The sequence below is a fragment of the Rosa chinensis genome, chromosome 2 (genome assembly GCF_002994745.2).
Source record: "Rosa chinensis cultivar Old Blush chromosome 2, RchiOBHm-V2, whole genome shotgun sequence".
Lineage (NCBI taxonomy): Eukaryota > Viridiplantae > Streptophyta > Magnoliopsida > Rosales > Rosaceae > Rosa > Rosa chinensis.
Window position 1 is genome coordinate 9,104,839 of NC_037089.1, and position 26,388 is coordinate 9,131,226.

Here is a 26,388-nt window from a genome sequence, read left to right on the forward strand (position 1 = left end):
CTTCTGATTTCTGATTATCAATTGGGAGCGCATACATACATGAAAGTAATCAACAAATAGATATTTGTTCGTTATGGCAGCTGATAGGGTTTATCATAAACACTTTCGTCAGCAGTAGAAAATACTCATAGATCAAGTTATGGGTCACAAGCAGCAACGTTGCCCCATGTAACTGTTTGACCATCATGGAGTATATAATTAGGAAATAAAAAATAGAGCAGAGCGTGCTGATAACGTGTTATAAAGTAGAGAGAATATGAAGAGAGAATAGTTGGGAGGAAGTAGAAGTATTCTCATTCAGTCTCATTAGCCTCCTTTATATAGAGGTAGGGTTTACAACCAAGTACATAACTAATGAGTATTTACGTGGACAGCCATATAGATAATAATATTTACAACATATATGACTATATATATATATATATATATATATATCTATATAAACACACACACAAATATATATTTATATGTGTCTATATATATATATATATAATTTTTTGCGGGCTTTTACGGGCCTGGCCTAGCGGGCTTTTACGGGCCGGGCCTAGCGGGCTTTTGGCGGGCCGGGCCTATGGGCCGGGCCGGGTTTTTTCGGGCTTTTTTGCGGGCCTCCATCGGCCCACCAAGGCGGGCTTTTGCGGGTTTTTTGACGGGCCGGGCCGGGCCAAAAGCCCTGCGGGCCGGCGGGCCTCCATCTGCCTACTTGATCCGCGGGCTTTTTGATGAGGCCTAGGTTAATGGATGTGGATTTCTACATTTTTGGAGTGTTGGAGGAGAGGAAGCTGCTAGGTTAATTTCAGTTGAAACTGGAAAAGGTAAAAACCATGTACAGGTTCTGTTTTTGGATGCCGAAATGGTCAAGGGTTGGTTATTAATGCTCTCGTATTTGATAGGTGTTTACATGATTGTTGATGGTGAATTGCAGTGATTGGAATTAACTTCCAAATCTGGTAAAGAAGAATGGTAAGGTTTGGATCTTGGATCTATTACTTGGTGAAGTTGTTAAAAATCAGCAGAATGTTGTTTGTAGTCTTGTGAATGGGAAAGTGTTAAAATGGTGATATGGATATGTTGTTGAATAGATTGGAATTGATAGGAAATTGACCTTGATTGATTTAATTATGAAAGCAGTTAATGTTGAATTTATGATGATTAAGAGTAGTTTGCTTAAGACGGTAAACAATGACAATGTCTATAACTATCATTCTGGATACCACGGTTGTAAGAAAAGAAGTGAGTTGGTTATTGTAACGAAAATGTAAATTGCTCAAGTTCATAAGGAATTGGTATCTGAAATGAAGTTATATTGGCTAATGATCATTGGGCCGAACTTAATACAAAGTTCGTTTGGTAAATACTTTGACGATTTAAAGGGAATTAAGGAAGCTAAGGTATACCAAGAAAATAGAAAGGTCTAACCAGTTGACCTAAAAATTTAATTACGGATCATTGCTTTGTTAAACTATCCATGTCCCGAAAATTGAGATAAATCTATTTAATGGAATATTCGGGAATGGAAATTGTCAATTGTTTTCTTAAAGTAAAAGGTTAAAGAAATGAAGGTCAAAGTGTCAAGTATAATGACCATATCTTAAATGGTTCAAATGCCATATCATTTGAATTATTTGGGAATGGATAATAGGTTTTATCTATTAAAGAGGAATTCGTTAGACTTCAAAGAAATTAAATCAAAGTTTTGGTTCTTCGGTTAATACGCTATGATAATGTGAGGTTACTCATTAGTTTGAATTTATTTCAAATGACTCGAGCATGTGTAGATGGCATTGGACGAAGTATCCAAAGTCGGGAACGAAACTAAGTTTGGGCGAGCACTCCATATCCAGGTAGGGTGAGCTGTCCCTTCCTTGTTAGAGGCCTTTCTATATACGTGGAATGCTTTAGTATTGTATTATGTTGCCTGCAAGTACGTTTTTGGTTGTTCATTAGTCGATGCCTCGTGATACCTGTGTTTTCATAACTGATAATTGTTGATCTCGAAAATCGAGGCTAGACTTGCATGTTGAGATACTACACCCTTTGTATGTTTGTACTTGTGACCTTAAAGTGAATGAGACCTAGATGAGTAGAATCCTAGGGATCCCACGGTGTCGATAACCGTGAACCTCCGGAGGGGGCCGTGCTCCTATGTTTGTCGAGGAAGAGTGAGTACAGACAGTGAACCAGTCATAGGAGACGTACTTAGGGCCAGGAAATGGACACTTTCGCTACTTATAGTCACAAGGACTACAGAGTAGTTGGCTAGTTCTCAAAGGATGACGAACCACGTCGGTCACTGATTTATTTTAGTTTAGCCGGCAGGTAAGTATCTCGGAGCTCCAAATTGTGTGAAACATACTGCATATGTTTTATAAAAGAGATAAATGTTTGTTGTTGCCTCTTTTTAAAGTATTTTCGATAAACGTGCACAATATTATGTAGTAAATATTTTTCAAATATATTATTTCAAACCTAGCATGGTTGGGTCTGCCCCTTACTGGGCATGCGAGGACGAAAGCACACCTCTACAACAGTATGCAGGTTTCGAGCATGTGGTCGGGAAGCGTACAAGGGAGGCACATGGCCCGGCTTGGCGCATTTCTCTGTAGCTTTATCAAAAGAAGGTTTTGGGTCCATTATCGGATTTTGTAGTAACTTATTTATTTACTTTTTATTTATTTATTTATTTGTTTTCCACTCGCTTATTTACAAAATTTTAGGAGACCCGTAACCCTGGGGCGTGTCTTTCATACTTGTATTTAGTTAGTGATTTGTTATTTCCCAAATTGGGCTCATATTGTAAGCCCAAATCGTTTAGCCCACTTTAAATTCCGCCTTTGAAAATATGCTATTCGGTTGCGAGAATGTTTTGTCCAAGAAAGTGTTTTGTAAACCAACAGTCTGAACCCAAAAGGCCTTGCAATTTCGGGTTGATGAGTTATCGGGATGTCATTCGTGACATGTCGGTTTCTCATTGGCTCGGGGTCGCGGCACTGTGGGACCCCTCTCTCGGGTCACCACACGCTTGCTCTATTCTCCTATAACTATGAGTCTTATGGTGCAACATATATAGTTGCTTATCACCAAACCTCTTGATCTACGAGTTTTACTTATTTTGAATTCATTTGATTTCCTTTTCAAATCACGAGGTTGAACACCCATATACGTCCTTCATTACTGAGGTTCCGCCATAGCTCATATCGTGTATAAGGGTTCCATAATTACCTATCTTTCTTTACATCCCATCTATTAATTATGGGCGTTGGCGGCTGGGATTATGGGCATTGGTGGCTGCTGCTTCTTATGCTTAATTATACCCATTACAGTAGCTTTTGTATTCAAGATTTATTTACAGGAAGTGCTAATATTATTGTTGTTTGTTTTTCAAGGTGCCCTTAAGAGATAGCATCCCCACCACGTGTATATACTAGTATATACAAGACTATCATGTATTGTGAAGTTATGTGTATTTCCTTCACTTATGGAACCAGAAGTTCCCAGTTCATTTTATCACATAATTTTATTTATTTGCTCGCATTCTATTCATTTCTTTTCTTTCATTAAAGTGATTTTCTTTTTTTATATAGACCAGCAGTCTGATATCTCGAACTCCAAATTTCGAGTGAACATTTTTTGAACCAGAAGGTCAAAGTACCACATAGTAGAACCCGAAGTTCTAACAGTGAAAACTCGAACCCGAAACTTCGAGTACAAAATAAAAATTAGTTAAAAAGTGAAATCAAAACTTCACTTTAATTACCTCGAGCCTAAAGTTTCAAGCATCAAATTTATTTGAACTTGAAGTTGAACATACAAAATCTTAGAACCTGCAGTTCTAATAATAAAAAATTCGAACTAAAAGTTTCGAGTGGATTTTCGTATGTCAATTGATACGTTTTTTTTCTTATGCTTACCTAAAACTTTCTTATTGTTATCTTATAAGTGTACAAGAAGTTCACTCGACTTTAGAACTTAGAGTTCTAATTGTGCAGACTCGAGCCATAAGTCTCGAGTGAATATATAGACAATTTATCATAAAGTTTTAATCTGGGTCAACCTCAAACCTAAAGATTTGAGGGGATTATTTTGACACCAATTTAAAAGTAAGCAGATATTTAACCGTTGGTTTATGACGAATGAGTATGAGTATACCCCAAATTTGTGATTGTGGATTTTGTAATTAAAAGAGATCAGAACCTGTAGTTCCTTGATCCTTAATTACATGAGGACTTTAAGTTCCTCATTGATCAACTAACTAGATGACCATCTAAAGTCCTTCACTCATAAGTTATGGTCATGAAGTTCAAACTCGACATTTCAAATATATCATTTTGGCCAGAAGTTCAAAATGTTTTTTATGTCAATCTACATCAAACAACAATACAATAATTGAACGTCATGTTTTAACTGTATAACACGGACCAGAAGCTTCGTGTATATCCTATGAGATCCACCATTCAATTCTTACAAATTTGATTCGTGTCATCTTCAAACTTATGTTTTGAGTGATTTTCAGGCAATGCAATTTTATTCATGGTGTCCAGAAAAAATTATTAAGACTTATGCTTATGAGGCTAATAATCTAATATAACAACATCTCAGATCTTACATATCTGATTGATGGTTCCAGAAGAGCACATATCATTGTCTCTTTGCATCTTGTGCCTCCAATATTACCGGAGATGTATAATCTTTCCCACTCATGGATCTCATTGTACAATAGGATAGCTAATTGACATGGCTATACCATGAAATGCCACTAGAAATGGATCATGGCAGGAGAGTCAATGCAAATATTGTCCTAACATCCACACATGTGAGGAAATTGTAAATTGGGCGTGTGTCTATTGCACACTATATGAGTCTTTATCAAGCCACTTTCGAAAGGGCACTAGTCAAATTAAATTGCATTGACTAATAAGAACATTGAGATTCATTTCACATGTCTGATGTCTTTTGCTTACAATAAGCAAATTGAAAGCATTATTGTGTTATTTCACAAATTTATTGTAACCTTTTGAGTTTCCATTGAAACTAAATGTTTCTTAATCTGATTATCTTAGAACGTCATGTTCCTCAAGAAGTTATTGCAAAATGAAAAAAAAAAAAAAATCAAAATCTCAAGTTCTTGGATCTCTGATTATACGAGGGTCTGAAGTTCCTCCTCTTTATGACTATAAATATATACGTGACAGAGAACTTGAGGTTCTCCACGCGATAAACTTACTTTTTACTATGAATTGTAGTCTTTAACTCGAAATTTCGAGTATACATTTTGTCAATAGTTCAAAATGAATTTGGTTTATTGCAATTCTCAATATTTCACAATTGATGTTTAGTAAAGTAACATTCATATCAAGAGTTGTAGATCTTGATTTATGGCTCCAAATGAGCTACTATCATGTTACCGAATTTGAAATATTGTTGCATTAAGTGTCTCCTATATTGTTGGAGAAGACTTTTTACCATCTCGTATATACTGTGTCAAATTTCTACAGTAAATTGCAGCATACAGTGTTATGAACCAGAAGTTCATTGAACCAAATACACTATTTTGGCTTGATCAGTTACGTCATCTTTGTCTAGCATGTTGCATGGAATCACTTACAAGTTTTGATGACTACTAACCTTACTTACAAGAAAATTATTTATTTACCGCATATTTGGGGGTTGTTACTTTAATGAGACTATCCTCCTGCCATGAGGGGGAAAAAGATTGTTCCTGAAGAATGACATGAATTGGTGTGAGATATTTATTCACTGTCTCATTTTGATTTTGAGAAACATCTAAGCTAGTGATTTGATAAAAGATAGTGACAAAATCATATGCTAAATGCAAAGGCATATGCGTCGGTTAAAGTTCCTAACACCAACGATATTATCACAAACAATCTAGACCCCATTTGATTTGTGGTATACATGTATTCAAATGACATGGTTCTCCTGAAGAGAATGTCATAAAATAATGTCAAAGCATCTAATATGACAACACATACAAAGGTTGTAAGTACGCCATTAGGGAATGATGTATTGGTGATCCAATAATACATCAATATAGTTACTGCTCATGAATTAAATGTTTTTGACCTAAAAGTTGGTTTGGGTCCGCCACCAACCAATGAAGATCTTCACTCCAAAGAAAGTGATAGATATTTGAGTGCATTTTTTGCGCATGATCATAATAAGATAGTCTTCCTGCCGTTAGGGGGAGGAAAGACTACTGTCATTTGAATGATTGCATGAATTTGTGTGGAATGTATCCACCAGGTCTAAAGTTTTAAGCTCCTAAAAAAGGGAGATTATACAAGTCGTATAAGGCTCTACATGAGATTATAAGTAAAAGGATCTACATTCTCTATTTGATTCATCTATGAGAGATGATTGTCCTAGAAGTGACAATGTATGCCCCAGAAGTGACATGGGTACCCAATATCAGTAAACTCATTATAGCTAATGTATGTGGGATCTATGATTAATGATCATCGATATGATAATTATTTACAAATGGTAGGTACCAAAGAAAAATCATTAAGGGCTGTATGGATTTATACCATGTTTCATTATGAATGTCGACAAAGTATATTACTGGCCAAATTGGAAAGAGATAATTCCAATGAAATTGAACATTTGAAACGTGATCAAATACTTAGACATTTAACCCTACAAGTTACAAAAGGGTATTTACTAAAATGAAGATAAATCACTACGAGACAATGTCTATTTATAGAGACATGAGATTGTGAACATCTTCCCTTATACGAATGACAATTTTCTATAAATATAGTGTTACATATAGTTGTTATATTGACGAGAGATTTATGCCACGTTGTCATCGTATATTATGAAGATCTTAAAGACACATTGCTAAAAGCAAAGTGTCATAATAAGTGTATTGCTTATCAAATCCTCAAGGGATTCAAATACATGAATGATTCATCAAGTCCATGAAAGGTTGAAAGAGACTGAAGCTCACTCATGGAATCAAAGAGTCTAAAGCTAGCTCATATGTACTCATTTCGTTCTAGTCAATGAGATTTAAATTGCCTTAATGAGTACTATGATGAGACTACTATCGAATTCGAATTATGATTATAATGTTGCAACATATTTTAACATTCGCAAAGTTATGAATTACTTAGAGCTCTTGAAGAGCTTATATGAGATATATCAATACACAAAGATATTGATGTGTATGGCTAGGTATGCCATGATGATTTTTCAATGTTTTAAACTATACAAAGTTAAATGTGTCAATTTCTTTATATTGTTTAACTATTACTTAGTGTATGAATTTGAGCATATGAGATTGTTTCTAACCTTATTATATGAGGTAAGGCTTAATGAAAATCGTCTACCTTTGTTGGTATTGCTTAAACTTTGCAAGTATGAAAATTTGTGATGAGCCCCTATATGCAAAGCACACATGGTCTCACTTCAGTGATAGACTCATCAACTACTATACATCGTACTTGTAGCTTATCGCATACATAATTGAGGCTTGCAACAATCAGGGGAGCATCCAGAAGTATGCTACCTAGGACATATGCGCGTTGTGCTCTTTTTGTCCTTCGACCATGGTTATTTTTGTCCCACTGAGTTTCTGTTACCTGGCAAGGTTTTTAACTAGACAACAATAAGAGCGTCCAATATCATCATTCATTGGTGGACATCCAAGGGGAAGTGTCGTAAATATTATTATCTATGTGGCTGTCCACGTAAATACTCATTAGTTATGTACTTTGATGTAAACTCCACCTCTATATAAAGGAGGCTAATGAGACTGAATGAGAACACTTTTACTTCCTCCCTATTATTCTCTCTACTTTATAACAGCTTCTTCCTTTTATTGTTTTATTTATTTATTTTTTATCTCCACCCACCAATCCGATAATGCCAGTGAAATTTAAACAATTGACTGCATCAACAATATCATTAGCATTCCCGGGCGTTCGTTCAGAACTCTGGCATAGATGGCCTGCGTTTATACTTTTTGTTGGATTAAACGAAGGTTTGGAAACAAAGACTCAGTACGTTTGCATTGCAGTTGAAACATATAATGCACTTTGAGCCCTTGGAGTTAGACTCAGTTTGGCATAGCTTATGCTTTGCAAATAGGTGCTTAATTTATAAGTTAAGTGGCAAAAGATGTTTGGTAAAATTAAATAAAGCAGCTTATTTCAAAAGTTACATCATTCAGTTGTTGCTTATAGAGTTGGTAAAAAATAGCTTTCGCTGCTTATAGAATTGATTAAAAATAGCGTTCACAAAAAAAAAAAAAAAAAAAAAAAAATACAGCTGCTTATGATTTAAGTTAAGTTGTTCTAAACTGGGCCTTACTTTAAGAGTGAGAGATGATAAGAAATTAGACTGAATTTAGAGGTTTCTCTCCTGTCCACTATAACCAAACATAAAATGCATTCTAATCGTAAGATTTAGTGATATTGACGGGTATGAGGAAAAAATTATTGTACAAAATGTCATATCCAAAAGTGTGACTCACGAAACTTCTAATTATCAGGTAAGACCTAAATGTATTGGTCTAGAACTCACAACAACTATTTAATTTTAGGATTATTATCACAAATGGTATCTGAATTATATCTCAATCTTATCGATGGTACCTAAACTTCAATTTTGATCACAATCAGTACCCGAACTTTTCGATTTCATTTTAAATGGTACCTAGAGGCACCTCCGGTCAATATTCAGACTAAAAACAGCATGTGAGGCGATCATAGTGATGATTTTTGATGATTTCAAGGGTTGCGATCATATATAGTGATGATTTTTTGATAATAGGTTTGCCTTGAACTTTATTTATTTATTTTTTTTTAATTTTTAGATTTGGCTTTTTTGGCCGGAATAATGACCGAAGGTGGCCTTAGGTACCATTTAAAATGAAGTTGAAAAGTTCGGGTACTGGTTGTGATCAAAATTGAAGTTCAGGTACTATCGATAAAATAGAAGATAAGTTCATGTACCATTTGTGATAATAACCCTTAATTTTATCAACCAAATATGATACACTGAACATACCAGCTAATATGAACAGTGTACGCTAATTACAACAAGATGAAGCAAACGCCAGCTAGGTACAGGTCTAACTGGTTTATTTACCATTCGCTAGTGATGATGGACTGTAAATTTTGCACACTACGTGCATGATTATCTAGTAGATTTTGGTCGCAATCTTATGAAAGGTTTGCATATGTGGTGAGACCATCGATCATCAATCCGACAACTGTAGGTAACAACCAATTATTGGATCAACGGAGGCCGGAAACAAAAGTCACGCCGGTCGAAGGAAGCCATGAAGTTCCACCAATAAAGTTACCTACAGTGTACTCAACAGCAATATCAGCTCCAATAACATGAAACCCTGGCCACTTCACCCTCTGGGCCACTCCAGCCCCAGGTCCCACGTTTGCGAACTCCGCAAAGTAGAGTGACTTGAGCCTGGAAGCTTCAGCCCCAGGCCACTGGACCCAGCCACCGGGAGCAATAACGTCACCTATGTTGGACTGCATCACCACGGCTCTAGCGTAGGCCTTCCATGGCCTCCCAAGATACGAACTGTAGGAATGTTTAACAGGAGATAAGTCTGACCCGGGCAGAATCCTACAGTTCTGGACGGAGAAGCCCGTCTTTTGCCCCGGGTCGGACCTCCCGCTTGCCAGGATAACACCATAGCCCTTGTGCCTGCGGAAGATGAGATTGCAACTCTGGAAGACGGCGGCGGCGTTTCCGAAGATGAAGTCGAGGCTGCCATGAATGTCACATTCTCTGTAGAATTGGCGGAGGGCGAGTGCGTAGAGTGTGTCTTGGTAGCCAACAACGCTACACCTGTAGAGAACTGAGTGATCAGAAGAGATGTACAGAGCTAAGGCTTGTTCTCCATCAGGGCCTGCTGTGTTTTGGAAACCAATATCTCGAGCTATGAATCCATCTCCTGTTACAGCTGCCCATGCAATCAAAGAAGGAGAAAATCATGTTATGTTCTTGAGAGTTTTGTGTATCTCCGTACCATATATATTTCTTATAGAAAATTAGAAATAGGACGAGGCTGTAATGTTAATATGAAAACTAAGCGGAGGTAGCTAGTAATATATGGTATAGACGACTATAGTAGAATTAAATTGAGGGCACGTTTACTTACTTGGAATGTAATTGAATGATTACGGAGTAAAAACACCCCTGTATTTACTAACACATAAATGAATAGGAATGATTCCGGGAAAAAGAATTATTGTGTTTACTAACACATGAAGGAATCGGCATTGGTGTAGGTCCCACCTATTTATCAGGAATCGATTCCTGAATATTCAGGAATTTGATTACGAAGGAGGGAAATGAGTTTAGGAATCAATCCTCCGGAATCAATACCGATTTCTTTCTTCTCCCATTCCATTTGTCTCCGATTCATGATTGTTTTCCATTCCAAGTAAGTAAACGTGCCATGATTATCCTCTCACTATTTTTCTAGTATTAGTTTTCTCAATATATGACCATTTTACTAAACTCAATGCGTAAAATACAATTAGGTACCAAAAAAAAAAAAATAAAGAGAATTTTACGTGCAACATCAACAACAACAAAAAAGAAGAATCTTACTTCATATCTAAATGGGGTCCAATATAAACACTAAGATATTGAGTATTATTGATGATTGTGTTGAAACTTGAATTGAAAGCAACTTCTTTTATATGGTTTGAGGAGGAAAAGCACCAATTTCGATCAGTTGGTATTGTTGGAGTTTAAAATATCAAACGACACATAGTAATTATACAATATACACACACACACACACTCTAATTACATACACAAACAGAAAGAGGTAAACGTAGCTAACAAATTAAAGAAAGAGAGATCAGTACTCACTGAATGTAGCTGAGCCAGGCAGGGAAGCACCTTTAGCGACGCTAGAATCCCCAGTAATAATAGTTGAATACTTTCCATCTCCAATCAACGTAATACCATCTTTGTTAGTCTTAATCTTTTCCTTATAAACTCCCGCCTTCACATAAATCACAAACCGACCCCCTGAAGCTGCCTGAATAGCCTCCGACACAGTCTTATAGTTCCCTGATCCATCTTGTGCAACCACTGCGTTCGCTTTGACTGTGGTTGCCTGAAGTAGTTTCCGGTTCTTCGGCGAAACCCATTTGGGAAAAACCTCTGCTTGTTTATCGCGAATTGTGTTCTTCGGCGCACCGATACTTGTAACACGGTTGACGAGGGCTAATAGATTACTTCCCAACTGAGAGGCATAATCTATGCGCTTGGAAAGGTCGACCCTGAGATTCTCGGAGCTAGTGAGGCTGAGGCCGTGGTCGGCGGCGTAGTCCTTGCACGTTTCATGGAAAGTCAAGGCGGCACTTAGCCATGCCTGAATGTCGTGCTTGTTTTTCAAGGGAGATTTCTTGAGAGCTATTAGGCATTGGTCTAGGCGCTTCAAGGACATGGTCATTAGCTCTTCACAATGGTCTGCATACGTACCACCAAACTTAAACATGCGTTAGGTATTTATTACAAATTACTAAATTTTAAGAGTATACGTCAATATTCATAGTGCACCGTAATAAAATATACTTAAGTAATATATATATAGAGGGCCATTCCACTCAAAGAATTTCTTTTTTTGGGATTTTAAGAATTTTTTGTGAGGCTCACTTTTCGATCAGATGTCTTTACCGTTTACTTCATAAAACTCCATGAATAGATAACTTCTGTGATATCCCGCCCCGACTTTGAAGCTTACTTGGATTATTGTCTTTGAGTTAGACTTTTTAAAATGTTTTGTTCCTTAAATTTTGTGGTGTTTTATTGCTAATTAAATTTTCTGTTATATTTATATATACTAGCATTCGGCCTACACACATTGGAGTTATTATTATTATTTTTTTCAAGTGTGTAGGGAGATAGATAAAACTCATAAAAGTAGTGGGGAGTTGAAACCCCACCACATTTCCACTACTTTTATTTTAATTTTGTTTTTATTTTTATTTTGTAAATTGACTTTATTATTCTGATTGATTATTTCTGATTCAAATTTTTTTAATATATAAAGAGTAAATTGGTACAAAAAATCAGTTATGGAGAGCAAGCTCTCTTCTTTTAATAACAATATAGATATAGAATATATATATATATATACACATACACATATTATATATATATATATTCATTATTAAATATTTGTTTTTAACTATTGTTAAGGCTATCAATGGGTCGTGTCGGGTTGGGTTTGTGTCGGGTCAAGGTATTTATCGTGTCGCAATATACAAACCCAAACCCAACCTATTTATTAAACGGGTTACCCATTTCCAACCCGCTTAACCCATTTAACAAATAGGTCGCGTCGTGTTAGACAAAATAACCCAAAAGACTAAGAATATAAATAATTATATATATTCATAAATAATTAAATCCAATAATTATAAAGCAAAATATTTCAAATTGTCTAATCCTATGATCAAATACTCCCAACGTCCAAAATTTCAAGAAGAAGTATAGCATAATCGGGTTATACGGGTTCACTTCGTGTTGGCGGGTTAACCCGTAGCCGACCCATTTATTAAATGGGTCATGGCGGGTTGACCCACAACTGACCCGCTTTATATCGTGCGGGTTTCGAGTCGTGTTATAGGGTCGTGTCGGAATTGACAGCCCTATCTATTGTTACTTTTTATTTAATTTATGTTTTTGTGAAGAGATATGAAGGGACTTCGTGACATTCTAAAAGAACAAAAAAGGGATTTGGAGGGGTTTGTTTGAGGGGGTGGTTGACGGGGTTTTTGGGAGACAGGAAGAGAGGAGGAGACGGGAAAGAAAGAGGAGAAGAGGAGAAGGGAACAAAAAAAAAAACAGAAGGAGAAGACAAGGTACAGAGGAGAAGGGGGAAGAAGAAGGACGCGAGAGGAAAGAAGATAGAGGGAAGAAAGAGAGTGAAGGGGGAAAAGGAAGGAGAATTCCAGAGGAAGGAAAAAGAAAAGGAGAGAAAGAAGAATCAGAGCAAGAGCGAGAGGAAGAGGAGAGAGTTGGAGATTTTGGGTTTTTACTAAGGCTACGAATTGGGTATTTCTAGATTTGAGGGGAGAAGCTTGATGGTTTAGATTTATTTTCAAAATCAAAGGTGAACATTTGAGAGTTTGGTTTCTGCTTGTGATCAGATTTGTAGAAAGGAAGAAGGGGAGAAAGTTTCTGAAGTGGAGGGCTTTGTTTTGGGTTGTTTACTGTCTTTGTTTGTCTTGCCTTACTGTGAGTGACTTCTCTACTTTGTTAATTGTTTTATTTTCATTATATCCACTGCCTTGCTGCTGTTGACATGGCATGTGAGAGTTTCGTTTTGATAAAGGGTTATGTTGTGTGTTTGATGTTATGTGAACTTACTGAGGTTGTTGATTTTTAGTTTGGGTGCTCTTTATACGATGCTTATCAGTTATATTGTATTAATGGTACTATGTTGTTTATGCTCTGTATCAATTGAACGGTTTTGGGTTTTGGTTTCAGTATAATGATTGTTAAAGGAGCTCTTGGGTTTATTTTTAGCTTTTGAAATCAGTCTTGAACTTGTACTGATTCAATTATTATCTGTTGTTTTGTGTTGTGTGAGTGCTTTCTATCTTCTCTGAAGTAGTGTACTTGTTATTATGTTCTTGTTGATTTTACTTTGATTGATAGCACGGTCTCTAGGTTGTGAGACTTACTGTCATATAGTTTAGTTTTTGTTATGTGACTTTGGATTGGGACTGGTTCAATTTTGTTAGTTTTGTCTGTAAGTTTCCCAGATGTTATCTTTTGACTAGCAAGAGTAAGCAAGTGCTCAGTGAACCTTGTTTTATTTTTCTTCCGGCACTTATTCTTGAGAGTTTAGGCTCTCTGCTAAATCCCGTCTGTTTTGCAAATGACAAATTTTAAATCGGCACCGGAGGTTAAAAGTAAAAAGGGGCCGTGACCACTTACCCAATTTTAGCCCAAAAATTGCCCACTTGCTTCACTAAGAGTTTTTTTAACCCCATTTACCCAATGTAACAGTGTTTGACAGTATTGCCCTCATTTTAATTAACAAATTACACTCATATCTCTCTCCTCCCCCCTCGTCTATCTCTCTCTCTCTCTCTCTCTCTCTCTCTCTCTCTCTCTCTCTCTCTCTCTCTCTAAGCCACCACGCCCACCACTCCACGTTCGATGACGGCCTTCACCGCCGCCGCTCTGTCCCACCGTCGGACCACCAGAGGATGACGCCATCCAACTCCACGATCCCAACCCCTCTGGGCTTCGCTGGTTTTGTTCGTCAGATGTCCGGGAAGCTCTCCACGCCGGAATCGGGTCTGGGCTTCGTTTGCAGGTCTCAGACGACGTCAAAACTGTGGTCTATTGGGGGGCAATAGCCAGATTATTTCCCCCCAATAATTTCTTAATTGTGGTTAATTAATCACTGAAATTAGAGTTTTGATAAGTCTTATGTTGTTTTGAGTTTATTAAAGTACAATAATCTATCAATGATAGAAACTGGTGATTTTTGGGGTGGTCTATTGGGAGGCAATAGACAGATTATTGCCCCGCAATAATGTCTTAACTGTGGTTCATTTATTATAGGTCATTTCAACAAAATGCTGCTAGATTCATTAACCAAAATAATTAGGTTTATTGGGGGGGGGGGGGGGGCAATAATATGATTATTGGGAGGTAATAAAATCAGACCCCGGAATCCGGTTACCAGTCCGACAGTCGGATTCGGGATTCCGATGACTGGTTGTCGGATTCCGGTCACTGGACTGGTCACCGGAGCACAGTAAGGTGGAGGATGACTTCTCTCTCTAAGTGAGAAAGAAGGAGAGGGCAAAAAAATCCTAAAAATAAAACAAAAGAATAAAAAAAAGAATTAATTGGGTATTAGGGAAATAATCCCTTAGAGTGTTTTGGGTAAATGGGGTTAAAAACCTGTTAGTGGAGCAAGTAGGCAATTTTTAAGCTGAAATTGGGTAAATGATCATTTCCCCTAAAAGAAAGTTACTTCTCTTTGTATGCCCGAGAGTTTGTTGCAGATTCCCTATTAGTTTAAAAGAATTATTTTGGTTCTGTTGGTTTGAGTTTTCAGCCTGTTATTCCTCTAATTTAAAATTGGGAAGGGTTGCTTTTGCTGCTCCTACTTTCAGTACTTGGTCACTACAGTCGAGGCTCACTACTTTAATTGTTTTCAGAATACTTCTTTTCTATCTACTTTTAGTTTGTCATCAATCTTCTGATTTCATGTTTCATCTTTGTTATCTCTTGTCATTGGTATTTGTAATAACTATCTATAGACGTGGAAATAGTGGTTTTCTATTAAAATCTATTGCTTTAGGATTTTGTTTACTATATTTGTTAAAGTCTCTTGCTTAGTGTTTACTAGCGTTCTGTTGCTATTTGAGTACATGAGTGGTGATCGGTTTTCGATGATATAGTGGTGGCACGATCTCTGCAATTGATTTCCCAATTTGTGCGGTGGGAGCACGAAAATTATGTATTATTTTAGAATCCTCTAGTCAGTAGGAGTAGTATTGGTAATGTGCACATTACTATTATGACGTGACCATGTGTGGCACAGTCATTTGGGTTGTGGCAACCCATTTTAGCTAACAGGTGTGCAGTGACATTCCCATATGATAGCTAAATTTTTGGGACTGCAGTGGCATCTCAAATTGATTTATGAGCTTGCAGTGGCAACATGGTTCTTTTTAGTGAAATGTTTTGATCATCATGTTGATCGTGTTTCATGTGGGTGTGTTTGGTTACAGAACTGATTTTGATCATCGTGTTGATCACGTTGATTATACCTTGGTGTTATGTTGTGGGATGGATTTATTGGTAAGTGCATATTTGGAAAGTGGTTTTATCATTAACTATTTTTTGAGTCTTGTAACTGTGATTTGAATGATGTTATTTTGTGACTGCGGGTTTATTACTTGAGTCATTCACTGAGTGTACTTTTTGCTCATTCCTCATGTGTTCGTGTTTGCAAGTTTTTTGTTTGTTTCATTTCAGAAGAGTTTGGGTTGAGTACAATGGAGAGTAAGAGTTTATCTTATTTTGTTATCCTTTATAAAAGAAAACATTTTGTGACTGTTGTACTGTTTTTAATTTATTGACAACTATTTTCTTATATGGTGTTTTTCTTTTTGAAATTCAATTTTGAATTACAGCCAGTAAAGATTCTTTAATTCAGTTTGGGCCAGGTTCTTACTTTTGTTTAAATTTTGGGACGGGTCTTTATAACTTCTGTAAATTTTAAGCTAAATTGGTGACCATTAAGGTATCGAATTAGATTAAATCAATGGACGAATCAAATCTGTCAAACATGAACCATTCATGTTTACAATTATAAATCACAGTTTTGAATGCCTTAACTATTATCAATTTGGGTGAAAATTTGTAAAATTTATCTACTTGATCATATAGAGCTAACAACTGGACGGTGGAGATGTTGATAAGTGATCGAAAAATTAGTCAAATATTCAATCTCTTAAAATGGCTATAAAAAAAAAAAAAAGATCATTCACTAGAAATGCCCTATTATGTGTGTATCATATAGACCTAACAATTGAACGGTGGAGATGTTGATAAGTGATCGAAAAATTAGTCAAATACTCAATCTCTTAAAATGGCTAAAAAAGAAAGAATCATTCACTAGAAATGCCCTATTATGTGCGTGTGTGTGTGCGCTCGTGTGCTTTTTCGACCAATGTTTCTGTGGTTTACTTTTTGTGTAGAACTTATTTGTTTTGAAATTTCTTTTGTTTTTATAATTCTTGTAATAGTTTCTTTTGTTTGGAAAATGCTCCTTATTTTTATATTTATTTTTTCTTGAAGGTGCAATTGAAGGTAAACCATATTGTTCACAAAAATTGCCCGTTTCATATTTAGCTGTTTCTTTTCATTTTTGACTTGTTTACTAATTTTCATGTCAATACACATTTTTAAGCCTTCTCTCAAATAACGAGGGGGTATTGAAAAAAGTTGTTTCTCCTATGCTATGAATAAATCTTTTTCATAAAATCTCTCCTACTAATCTAATCAGTTTCTATTCCAACACGTAACGAAAAGGACAATATACCAGATGGGTAAAGAGGCTGTTTGGCTCGATCCATGATCCAAAAACGTAGGATCAAGCTATACTAATTAATTATTTAATTTGTTGTCTCTATCGGTCAAATAACTAAAATGGATCTTTTTTTGTGATCTTTTTATATTTGGTAATGACTTTATCAAAATTCTTATCAACATGGATTTTTTCTCGGTATTTGTTTCCATAAGTTAGGTTATCGTAATCTATAGTGTCGTGTGTGTGTGTATCACAAACACACTGTAGTAGTAGGCCGGGTTTCAAAGTAAGGACCCTAAGTGCATATGTTCCTTACTGTTGCACCATTCGGCTCCCCTCAAGTATGGCCTAGCTAGCTACAGCTACGGCTAGAGCAACCCCAATAAATGAGTGAAAAATATGTGGGACTTAGCCTTTGGGGCGTGCATGATGCGTGTGAGAGGTTTCGACCCCGGTTCTTTAAAAATAAAGTTAAACGATGAAACACAAATTAATTTTTAAAGAATGAATGAGTAAACGAATGTAAAGCAAGGTTAATATATACAGTTGTAAATCGTGAGTATATCAGCATAAAGTGACCTTTGACAGAATCGCGAGCGGGTTGAGCTTCATGGACTTGAAATAATTGAGAGCTGAATTGGGAAAACTCGGAGGTGGCCAACCGGGTTTCATAAATTGTCTTGTTAACAAGAGCCGACATTATATCAACCTGCTGAGGATCCTTGTGCCCAGAACCACCCGACCCCATCAAGGTTTGAACACAAATTCTGGGATATCTAGTAAAGCTGCATTCCTTTTTAACATACACTTGGTACTTATCCAAGGCAGCCCCAGACACCGAGGCCCCTCCCAATACCCAAAGAAACCCTAAAACAACAAACTGAAACATATTCTCAAATTTTAGAGGTATCAAACAAACTGGCATGTTATAGCAAGCCGAGAATGGGGCCTGAGATTTATAGTGCGGGCAATGTGTACGGTCGAAACCCTAAAAGCAAAGGTATTTTTCCAATGCTAGCGTGGACGTGTGGTGGCACTCATAACAGAGAAATGGGCTTCAACTGTCTATGTCATTCGGTCATTATTTCTGTCGGCACAGAAATTGATAGTCCAGCTTGATTGGTAGTACTTATACTTCATTATTCTTGATTATGATTCTGTAACACGGCCGTGTTTGATGCTGCATTTACATGCACTTTTCATGTACTTTTCATTATTAATTATTTACCTCAAGTCTTTTGGGGTTCCCTTTTTTGGCAATTTTATGAACTAACAGACTAATTACTAACACTAAATAGTAGTACTTAATCGGAACAGTTCCAAAGTCCAAACCCTCCTTTCTGAAAATGAAGCTTGAATTGGAAGCAAATTGACCATGGCAATATGGCAACGTAAAGTTTAACTTGTTAGTGCATCAATTCATGGAAACGTGGATGAATTATTGCAGCTTAATTTCTTAAAAAGTTGAGGATTAAGGGTTGATCAATAAAAATTTTACATTAGAAAAAGGTGATTGAAAATATATATAGATATATATATATATATATATATATATATAGTATAAAGAATTGAAGATTGAAATGACATTAAAAAAGGTGATTGTATAATCTTACTTTCTTTCGGTTCTCCCACGCTACTAATAGTTCATATATCTTTGAAATGACATAGTTTTGGAATTCTGGAATTTGATAGAACTCGATCGTCATCAACGAGTCCTACTCTTGATGCCGAAAAGATGAAGCGTGGCAAAGGAGGAGAGAGTGCTTTATTAGCTCTTATCATTTTACTATTGGAATTTGGAGATTCCGGGATTGAAATTTAATCACCTTACATATTATATCTTGAATCTCGTGCTTGAAAAGTGGCACTCATGTTCATGTATGGCCGGGACATTAAGGGTCAAGTCAATCATGGATATTAAATATTCATGAGCCTTTAATGAGCCTTTACTCCTTTAATCAACACTAACCATATAAACCTTATCTGCGTAGTTGCTATGTCATCCAAGTACTATCATATCATTAATCTTGAAAAGAGTGGAATCATCAAGTCTTGATTAAGATTAGCGCACTAAAGTGTATTATTGAGTTTGGTTGCGCGTAGGAAGTAGAAGTAAGATTTTTCCCAGTTTCCAGCTTTTTCCAGTAAACCACATGTCTAATTATGAACTGTGGTAATGGAAAGTGATCGGTTTCCATACCAGAATAGACCACGGAAGGCAGTGGAGAGAATTGTATGCGCCGACGGTGCACTTGAGGATGGTATGCACCGACAGTGCAAGTGCACTGTAGGTTATTTTAATCTCTAAAAAAATAACAGCCTCTCATCTAATTTACTCCTTTATATTCTAATATCAAAAAAATTACATACATTCATATTGTAAGTACCCATGCACTGATGGTGCATGGAATACACTCATGTACTGACGGTGCATGAAATACACTCCTACAGAAGACAGAAAGAAACTAAATACCCCATGACATATCGATATCGATCCACTCATGTATATCTCGATCGATCTGTAGGTAATGTAGCATTAAATGTTGATTTGGTTGTTTAAGACTTCCGTTCAGTGGCCTTTGATTGAGATCACGATGGTGCTAAGCTTGCATTATCTCTTAAAATTAGAAAGAGATCGATCGATGAACAATGAAAAATGGAAGCACAATAATTTGGAAAAAAAAAAAACTAATGAAATGCTTCGAACGTCACTCATTATATCAATTACGTCGTAATTTGTACCTTTGAATAATTAATAGGTCGGTTGATATATGCATGTGACACTTATGGACGAGAAATTTTAAATACACACCCCTAATCACTTAATACACATCTCTATTATTTTATATTTCAAATTGGGGTCGTGACCACTTACCCCATTTTAGCCCAAAAATTGCCCACTTACTCCACCAAGAGTTTTTTGACCTCATTTACCCAATCTAACCTATAGTGACAGTTTTGCCCCCTATTAAACTCTATCCTCTCAGACTCTCTCTCACACTCTCTCTCTCTGCCGCGCCTCACCTCCGGCTTTGCTCTCTCTCTCTCTCTCTCTCTCTCTCTCTCTCTCTCTCTCTCTCTCTCTCTCTCTCTCTCTCTTCATGTCTGCAGATCACCTGCTGCAAATCCCTCTCTTACTTGCTACCTTTATCGGCGAGGCCCAAGCAACCGGCGATCCCACCGGCTCCGATTGCCGCAACGAGGACCGGTCGCCATCGTCTTCAGTCTCCGATTCTCTCGGCGTGTTGAAAGTGATGACCGCCGCTCACTTTCCTCCTCCAGCGTCGTCCTCGACCGGTTTCGATTCCGAGTTCGAGTCCAGAGCTGAAACCTACTGAAAACGACGCCGTCACCGAACCAGACTCTCTCTCTCTCTCTCTTACTGCCATGGCTGTTCCGGCACCCCACTTTCAGCTTCAGGCCAACCTCGATCGATCCACCTCCGGCGTCACCAACAACCAAACCACAGATCCACAGATCCAAAGCCCACAGCCACAACTCAGCCCCCAACTCCGATCCGACTCTGAACCCAAGCCGAATCGACTCCGCTCCAACGTGAAACATGCTCCGACGACTGCTCACAGTCCGGTGGGTGCCCAGATCAATTCCTGGGTGCCCAGATGTTTTTTTTTTTGTTTTTTTTGGTATAATGAGATTTTTTTAATTTTTTTCCGGTATCCTGAGATTGCAATGTAACTGTGGGGTTTGTTTAATGGTCTACTGGGGGGCAGTAGACACATTATTGGCCCCCAGTAGACTTTGATACGAGGGACATGGATCACTATAGTGTGGTGTTTTGATAAGTTACATGTTGTTTTCAGTGTATTAAAGTCAAATTATCTGTGAATCCTACAAAATGGTGCATTTTTGATGGTCTATTGGGAGGCAGTAGAGACATTGGACTTTGTATTGGGGGGCAATAATATGATTATTGGGAGGCACTAATATAATTATTGGGAGCCAATAATATGATTATAAATTGATCAATTGTGCCTGTAGTGTATTCATTTTGGTTTTGGGAGTTCATACAATTCACTGGACGGCAATAATATGATTTTTGGGAGGCAGTAATATGATTACTGGGGGGTAGTAATATGATTACTGGGGGGCAATAATTGCCGGATTCCGGATTCCAGTCATCGGTCATCGGATTTCAGTTACCGGTTCCCGGAATCCGGTAATTGGTCGCCGGAATCCGGTCACCTTTCACCGGAGTCCGGTCACCGGTCGCCGGAGATCGCGCCGGTCACTGGTCACCGGAGCACAGCAAGGTGGAAGGTGACTTCTCTCTCTAAGTGAGAAAGAAGGAGAGGGCAAAAAAGTCTCAAAAAAAAAAAAAAAAGAATTAATTGGGTAAAGGGGAAATAATCCCTTAGAGTGTTTTGGGTAAATGGGGTTAAAAAACAGTTGGTGGAGCAAGTGGGCAATTTTTAGCCTAAAATTGGGTAAATGATCATTTTCCCTTTCAAATTAGATTTTGTAGGTAACTTAAATGACCAAAACAGACATCTATGCATTAGAAAAAGAAAAAAATAGTCATATTTTTCTTGTATTATTCTATTTATGTATAAATAGTTAGATAAACACAACAAATTTCTATACATGGCCTCCCAATTTAATGCAAGAATAAAGTTAGAAACTATCTAATTTAATTTTTCCTTAAATAAATTGTAATTAGATAAGGTTAGAGACCATAATATTTAGAATTTCAAAATCAATGGCATTAAATATTTTTAAAACATATCGCTTTACTCCCATTTTTTAGTTAATTTCCTTTTTTGTTCTAAAAGTTATGAATCTATGATTAATCAATTTATTTTCTAATATAAAACATCACAGGTGAAAAAACTTTGTAATTGTTAATTTGTTTGGCCCCTCTAATGACAACTATTTAGTCCCGCCACTATGAGAAACTACTGGTATAATTTTGGTTGAATGTTCAACTCATAATTTTATACTTGATTAACATGGTGTTTGGTGGATGAGAGCTCAAATAACACAAAGCCTATTTATATGCATCTATTTAAAGGGAACAATAATAAACCTTTATGGATTTCTCAATAACTAACACAAGTAATCAATATAGTCATTTACAAAATGTCAATATACTAGAATCTACTAATTATATTAAATAGTAACCTTAATATAGTCAAAAAGTAGGATATTTCATGATTTTTTAGATTAAGGGTATTTTTGGTACTTTGGGTTGTGTATTTAGTAAATTATTAGAATAAGAAATTAAATGGGTGGTGTATTAAGTAATTAGGGATGTGTATTTAAAACTTCTCCTTATGGACGTATTTTCTAATTTTGTTAACTCATCTCTAAAAGTTTGATCAAGTATCCTGCTACGTACCATCCATTTCAGCTACGTACCTAGCTTGAGCTTTGATAAGAAGTGTCCACTTCGGCCTACTCATTAGTTCGAGTGGATGGCTTCAAACATCTTCCAGGTCATATATCCTTAATAAATAATAAGACTGATGTATTTAATCTTAATATGATATGAACTCTATATTAAGGTCTTATTTATAATTAGGGGTTTAGGGTTCTGTTAGTTTGACAGTTGGAGACTTTTACGCATGTTGTGTATCTCTCTTTTATCAATGGTAATTGTCAATAACGAACTAACAATGTAGAACCCTACATTTTAATTAATATGCCTTAGCTAGAGTTATAATTTGTGTGATGAAATTACCTACAATGACAGAGGGTACGGTCTTAGTTAAGACTTTAAGACTTGTGACCTCAATTTCATGTGACATGCTAAGTCGTGCACATATCATCATCATTTATCACCTCAAAAATCAATGAACTGATAAATATTATTCTATACTAATTTCTTCACATTATTTCACAATTCATACATTCCATAATTTTTTCTATATACTCTATCTCATCCATCATCCTCGTATATTGCTCGAACAATGTTTGGCTATTGGTCCATCTACTTAGGCAGGGAGATGGCCCAGGGCCCAAATTTTGAGGCAGTAGATGGAGCAAAAAAAAATCTAAAGTCGCGCACTCCCTTCTTTCTCTTCGGCAAAACTTGTCTTCATCTTCTAATTCTTCTCTTCTTCCTCTCAATTCACAACTCCCAAGTCCCATTAATCATGAATCAAATTGAGCAATATACCTGTTACCAATTTATGGAGAAGACAATTCATCTTCTCCAAAATCTCTCAATAAACAGGCTAGCAAATCCTCTAAATTTTTCATCATCTCTTTCTGACTCTCTCTCAATCTCAATCTCCGTCTCTCAAACTTCAATCTTGTTGTTTTGCTTGTTCACAAATCACAAATCACAGGTTGTGTTCAGTTCCCATTGTCCAATTTGGATTTTGGATTTTTGGATTAGGTGGTCTATAAATCTTGAAATCTAGTTCTTTGTGCCGTGTCAGAATTGCAGACATTAGAAATAGCAGAATCAGGTAGTTTCACACTTTAGTTAGTCTTGCCATTGTTAATTGTTGTGCTTTATGCGAAATTGCGAATCATTCGACATGTTTCCTTGGTAATATTTTACTGATTTTATCTTATTCATGTTATGTAAAGGATAACAATCACAGCATTATGGTGTCATTGGTGTGAAACTATGAACAAAGTCAAGGACTCAAGGATGGAGGTTTGCATAGACAGTGTATTAGATTTCTCATATCCAGGTTCTATTGTTCGATTGATATTTGTCTATTTATTTTTTATTAGAGTAATGTTTCCTACGAAATACGCTTCTGGTAGTGAAAAAAATAAAAACGAAAAAAACAGCAAGAAGATTTTATAAGCTCCCAAAGAGGTTCTTTACATAAGTTTTTTAAGAAAAGATGTGTTTCTTCGAAAAATCAAGGTGAAAATGAGGTAACTGAAGGGAGTTCAAGATATAGGTGAAAATGAAACTGAGGTAACCGAAGGAATTGAAGATATAGGTGAACATGAAAATGATCAAACAGAAAATATGGAAGAAACAAAGGATTAATTTCAGTTTACCCCCGGAGGTTTGGGGGTGTCATCATTTCATCCCCTCTACTTTCAATTTTGAATTTTTACCCCCCAAACTTTCCAATTTCAATCAGTAGTGTCCAATTTCTCCTATTCCGTCCAAATTGGACGTTAACTCTGACTATCAGACCCACTTCAAGGGCTAAAATAGTCATTTCCAGACAATTTAAAAAAAAAAAAAAAAAAACTCATTTCTTCTTCTTCCTTCGATCCCCCTCTTCTTGTCTCTCTCATCTCCTCTATTCTCTCTCTTTCTCACCGCCTCACCACCACCATGGCCCCCGACTAAGACGACTCTCCTCTTCCTCCCTAGACGACGTCGTTGACGAGGACGATATTGAAGTCATCAACTCCGCCTCTCATTCCTCCATCTCTAATTCCCTCCCCATCGCCATAGCCACCGATGAAGTTACTGTAAAGGCATCGATGAAGTTACTGTAGATAGTGTCTAGCGGGCATGTGTTGTAGTCCGCCGGAGTACAGATCGTGGCGAGATTGATGGTCTGCAACAAAATCCGAGCGGTCAAAAAACAAAGCAGTAAGAGAAAAACTAGAGTGAGAAAGAAGAAGAAGGAGAAGAATGAGGTACCAGATCTGAGGTCTTGATGAGGCCTTCAAGGCGCGAGTCGTGCTTGATGTTGAGGCGGTGGAACTGGATGTGATCGGACCAAGGATGACCGTCTGATGGCTCCAGCAAGTGCTTAATCTTGTCATTGTACATGTCTAGGGCTAGAACCTTGTGCGGCGTCTCCGCCATCAGCTTCTCGCAGAGGTGGGACCCAATGAACCCTCCGGCTCAGATCATGCATATCGTCATCGGCTTTATCGGCTTTATCGGCTTGCCGTCCAGATCTACTCTCCCCGCCGCCATTCTTTCTCTCTCCCTTTCTCTCTACTACGACATTTTGATTCTTAATGCAATGGCGGATTGGGGTGAAAAGAAATGAGGTGGAGATTTTTGGGGTTCCAAAGTGAAGGAGAGGAGGAGGAGGAGGAAGAATCTGGAAGAGAAAAAGAGGGGTCAGAATTTATTCATTTCCGTGGTAAGTGGTTGCAGTTAGATTTGTTGGTAAATTGTGGAGTGATTGAATTCTGGTGTTGCAGTTTGAGGAGTTTCAAGCAGGTTTTTGTGGATTTTGGGCGGTGGGTTTGGTTTGGAATTTTTGTTGGAGTTGATTGCAGGTGGTGGGCGTTGAGGATTTAGCTTCAGAGTACTTTGTTTTTGATGGAGAGGGACGGATCCACACCGAAGACGAGAAAGCAGCCGCTGGTAGGATGAATGGAGGAGCTAATGTCACAGCCTAAATCAGAGGAGAGTCTTTGGGGCTGCCCGTCGGAGATGAGTGAGACAAGAAGAAGAGGATCGAAGGAAGAAGAAGAAATGAGTTTTTTTTTTTTTTTTTTAAAATTGTCTTGAAATGACTATTTTAGCCCTTGAAGTGGGTCTGATAGTCAGAGTTAACGTCCAATTTGGACGGAATAGGAGAAATTGGACACGGCGGATTGAAATTGGAAAGTTTGGGGGGTAAAAATTCAAAATTGAAAGTAGAGGGGGTGAAATGATGACACTCCCAAACCTCAGGGGGGTAAACTGAAATTAATCCAGAAACAAATGTGCTTGAAAGTGAGAATATTGAAATAAATCGTTTGAGTGAACCTTTAAAAGGTACAATGCCTTTGAATATATATGATCGTAGAGTTTGGGATAATTTAGATGGAAAAATGAGAGATCTGCTTGTTGAAAAAGGTCCTATTAGAGAAACCAATATTGTTTTTCCTAAGGATAATCTAAATAGGGGGTCCTCTTTGGATTATTTTTCTCAAAAGATGAGTAATGGTGAACTTTCCGATAGAAAATGGTTGGTTTACTGAAAAGATTTGGATAAAGTATTTTGTTTATGTTGTAAAGTTGTAAGAAAAGCTCATTCTAGGAGTCAATTAGCAAATGAAGGAATTAATGATTGGAAACATTTGGGGGATAAGCTTAAACAACATGAAAAGAGTCGTGAACACCTCTCTAACCTTAGAGCTTGGAATGAGCTATGAGTGAGATTGAGCACAAATCAAACAATTGATAAAGAATTACAAGAGCAAATTAATCAAGAAAGATACAAAGCATTGGAAATAACTCATTGTTAGAGTAATTAGTGTTATTAAACGTCTTGCTATGAATAATATAGCCTTTAAAGGGGAACAAATGAAAAAATCTATGAGGATTCAAATGGAAATTTCTTAGGCTTTCTTGAATCAATAGGAGAGTTTGATCTAATAATGAAGCATCATTTTCGACTCATTCAAAATAAAAATATTCA

General features: G+C 37.0%; 1 protein-coding gene across 1 annotated transcript; it reads right to left on the bottom strand.

The window, feature by feature from the left end:
* Window positions 1-8,973: 8,973 nt before the first annotated feature.
* On the bottom strand, window positions 8,974-18,041 carry LOC112186208 (pectinesterase). Its single transcript, XM_024324571.2, has 3 exons — window positions 17,660-18,041; window positions 10,876-11,481; window positions 8,974-9,955 (listed from the first exon to the last, which is right to left on the bottom strand). The coding sequence occupies exons 1-3, from the start codon at window positions 18,003-18,005 to the stop codon at window positions 9,264-9,266; spliced, it is 1,644 nt and encodes a 547-aa protein (XP_024180339.2). The 5' UTR covers window positions 18,006-18,041; the 3' UTR covers window positions 8,974-9,263.
* Window positions 18,042-26,388: the final 8,347 nt, after the last annotated feature.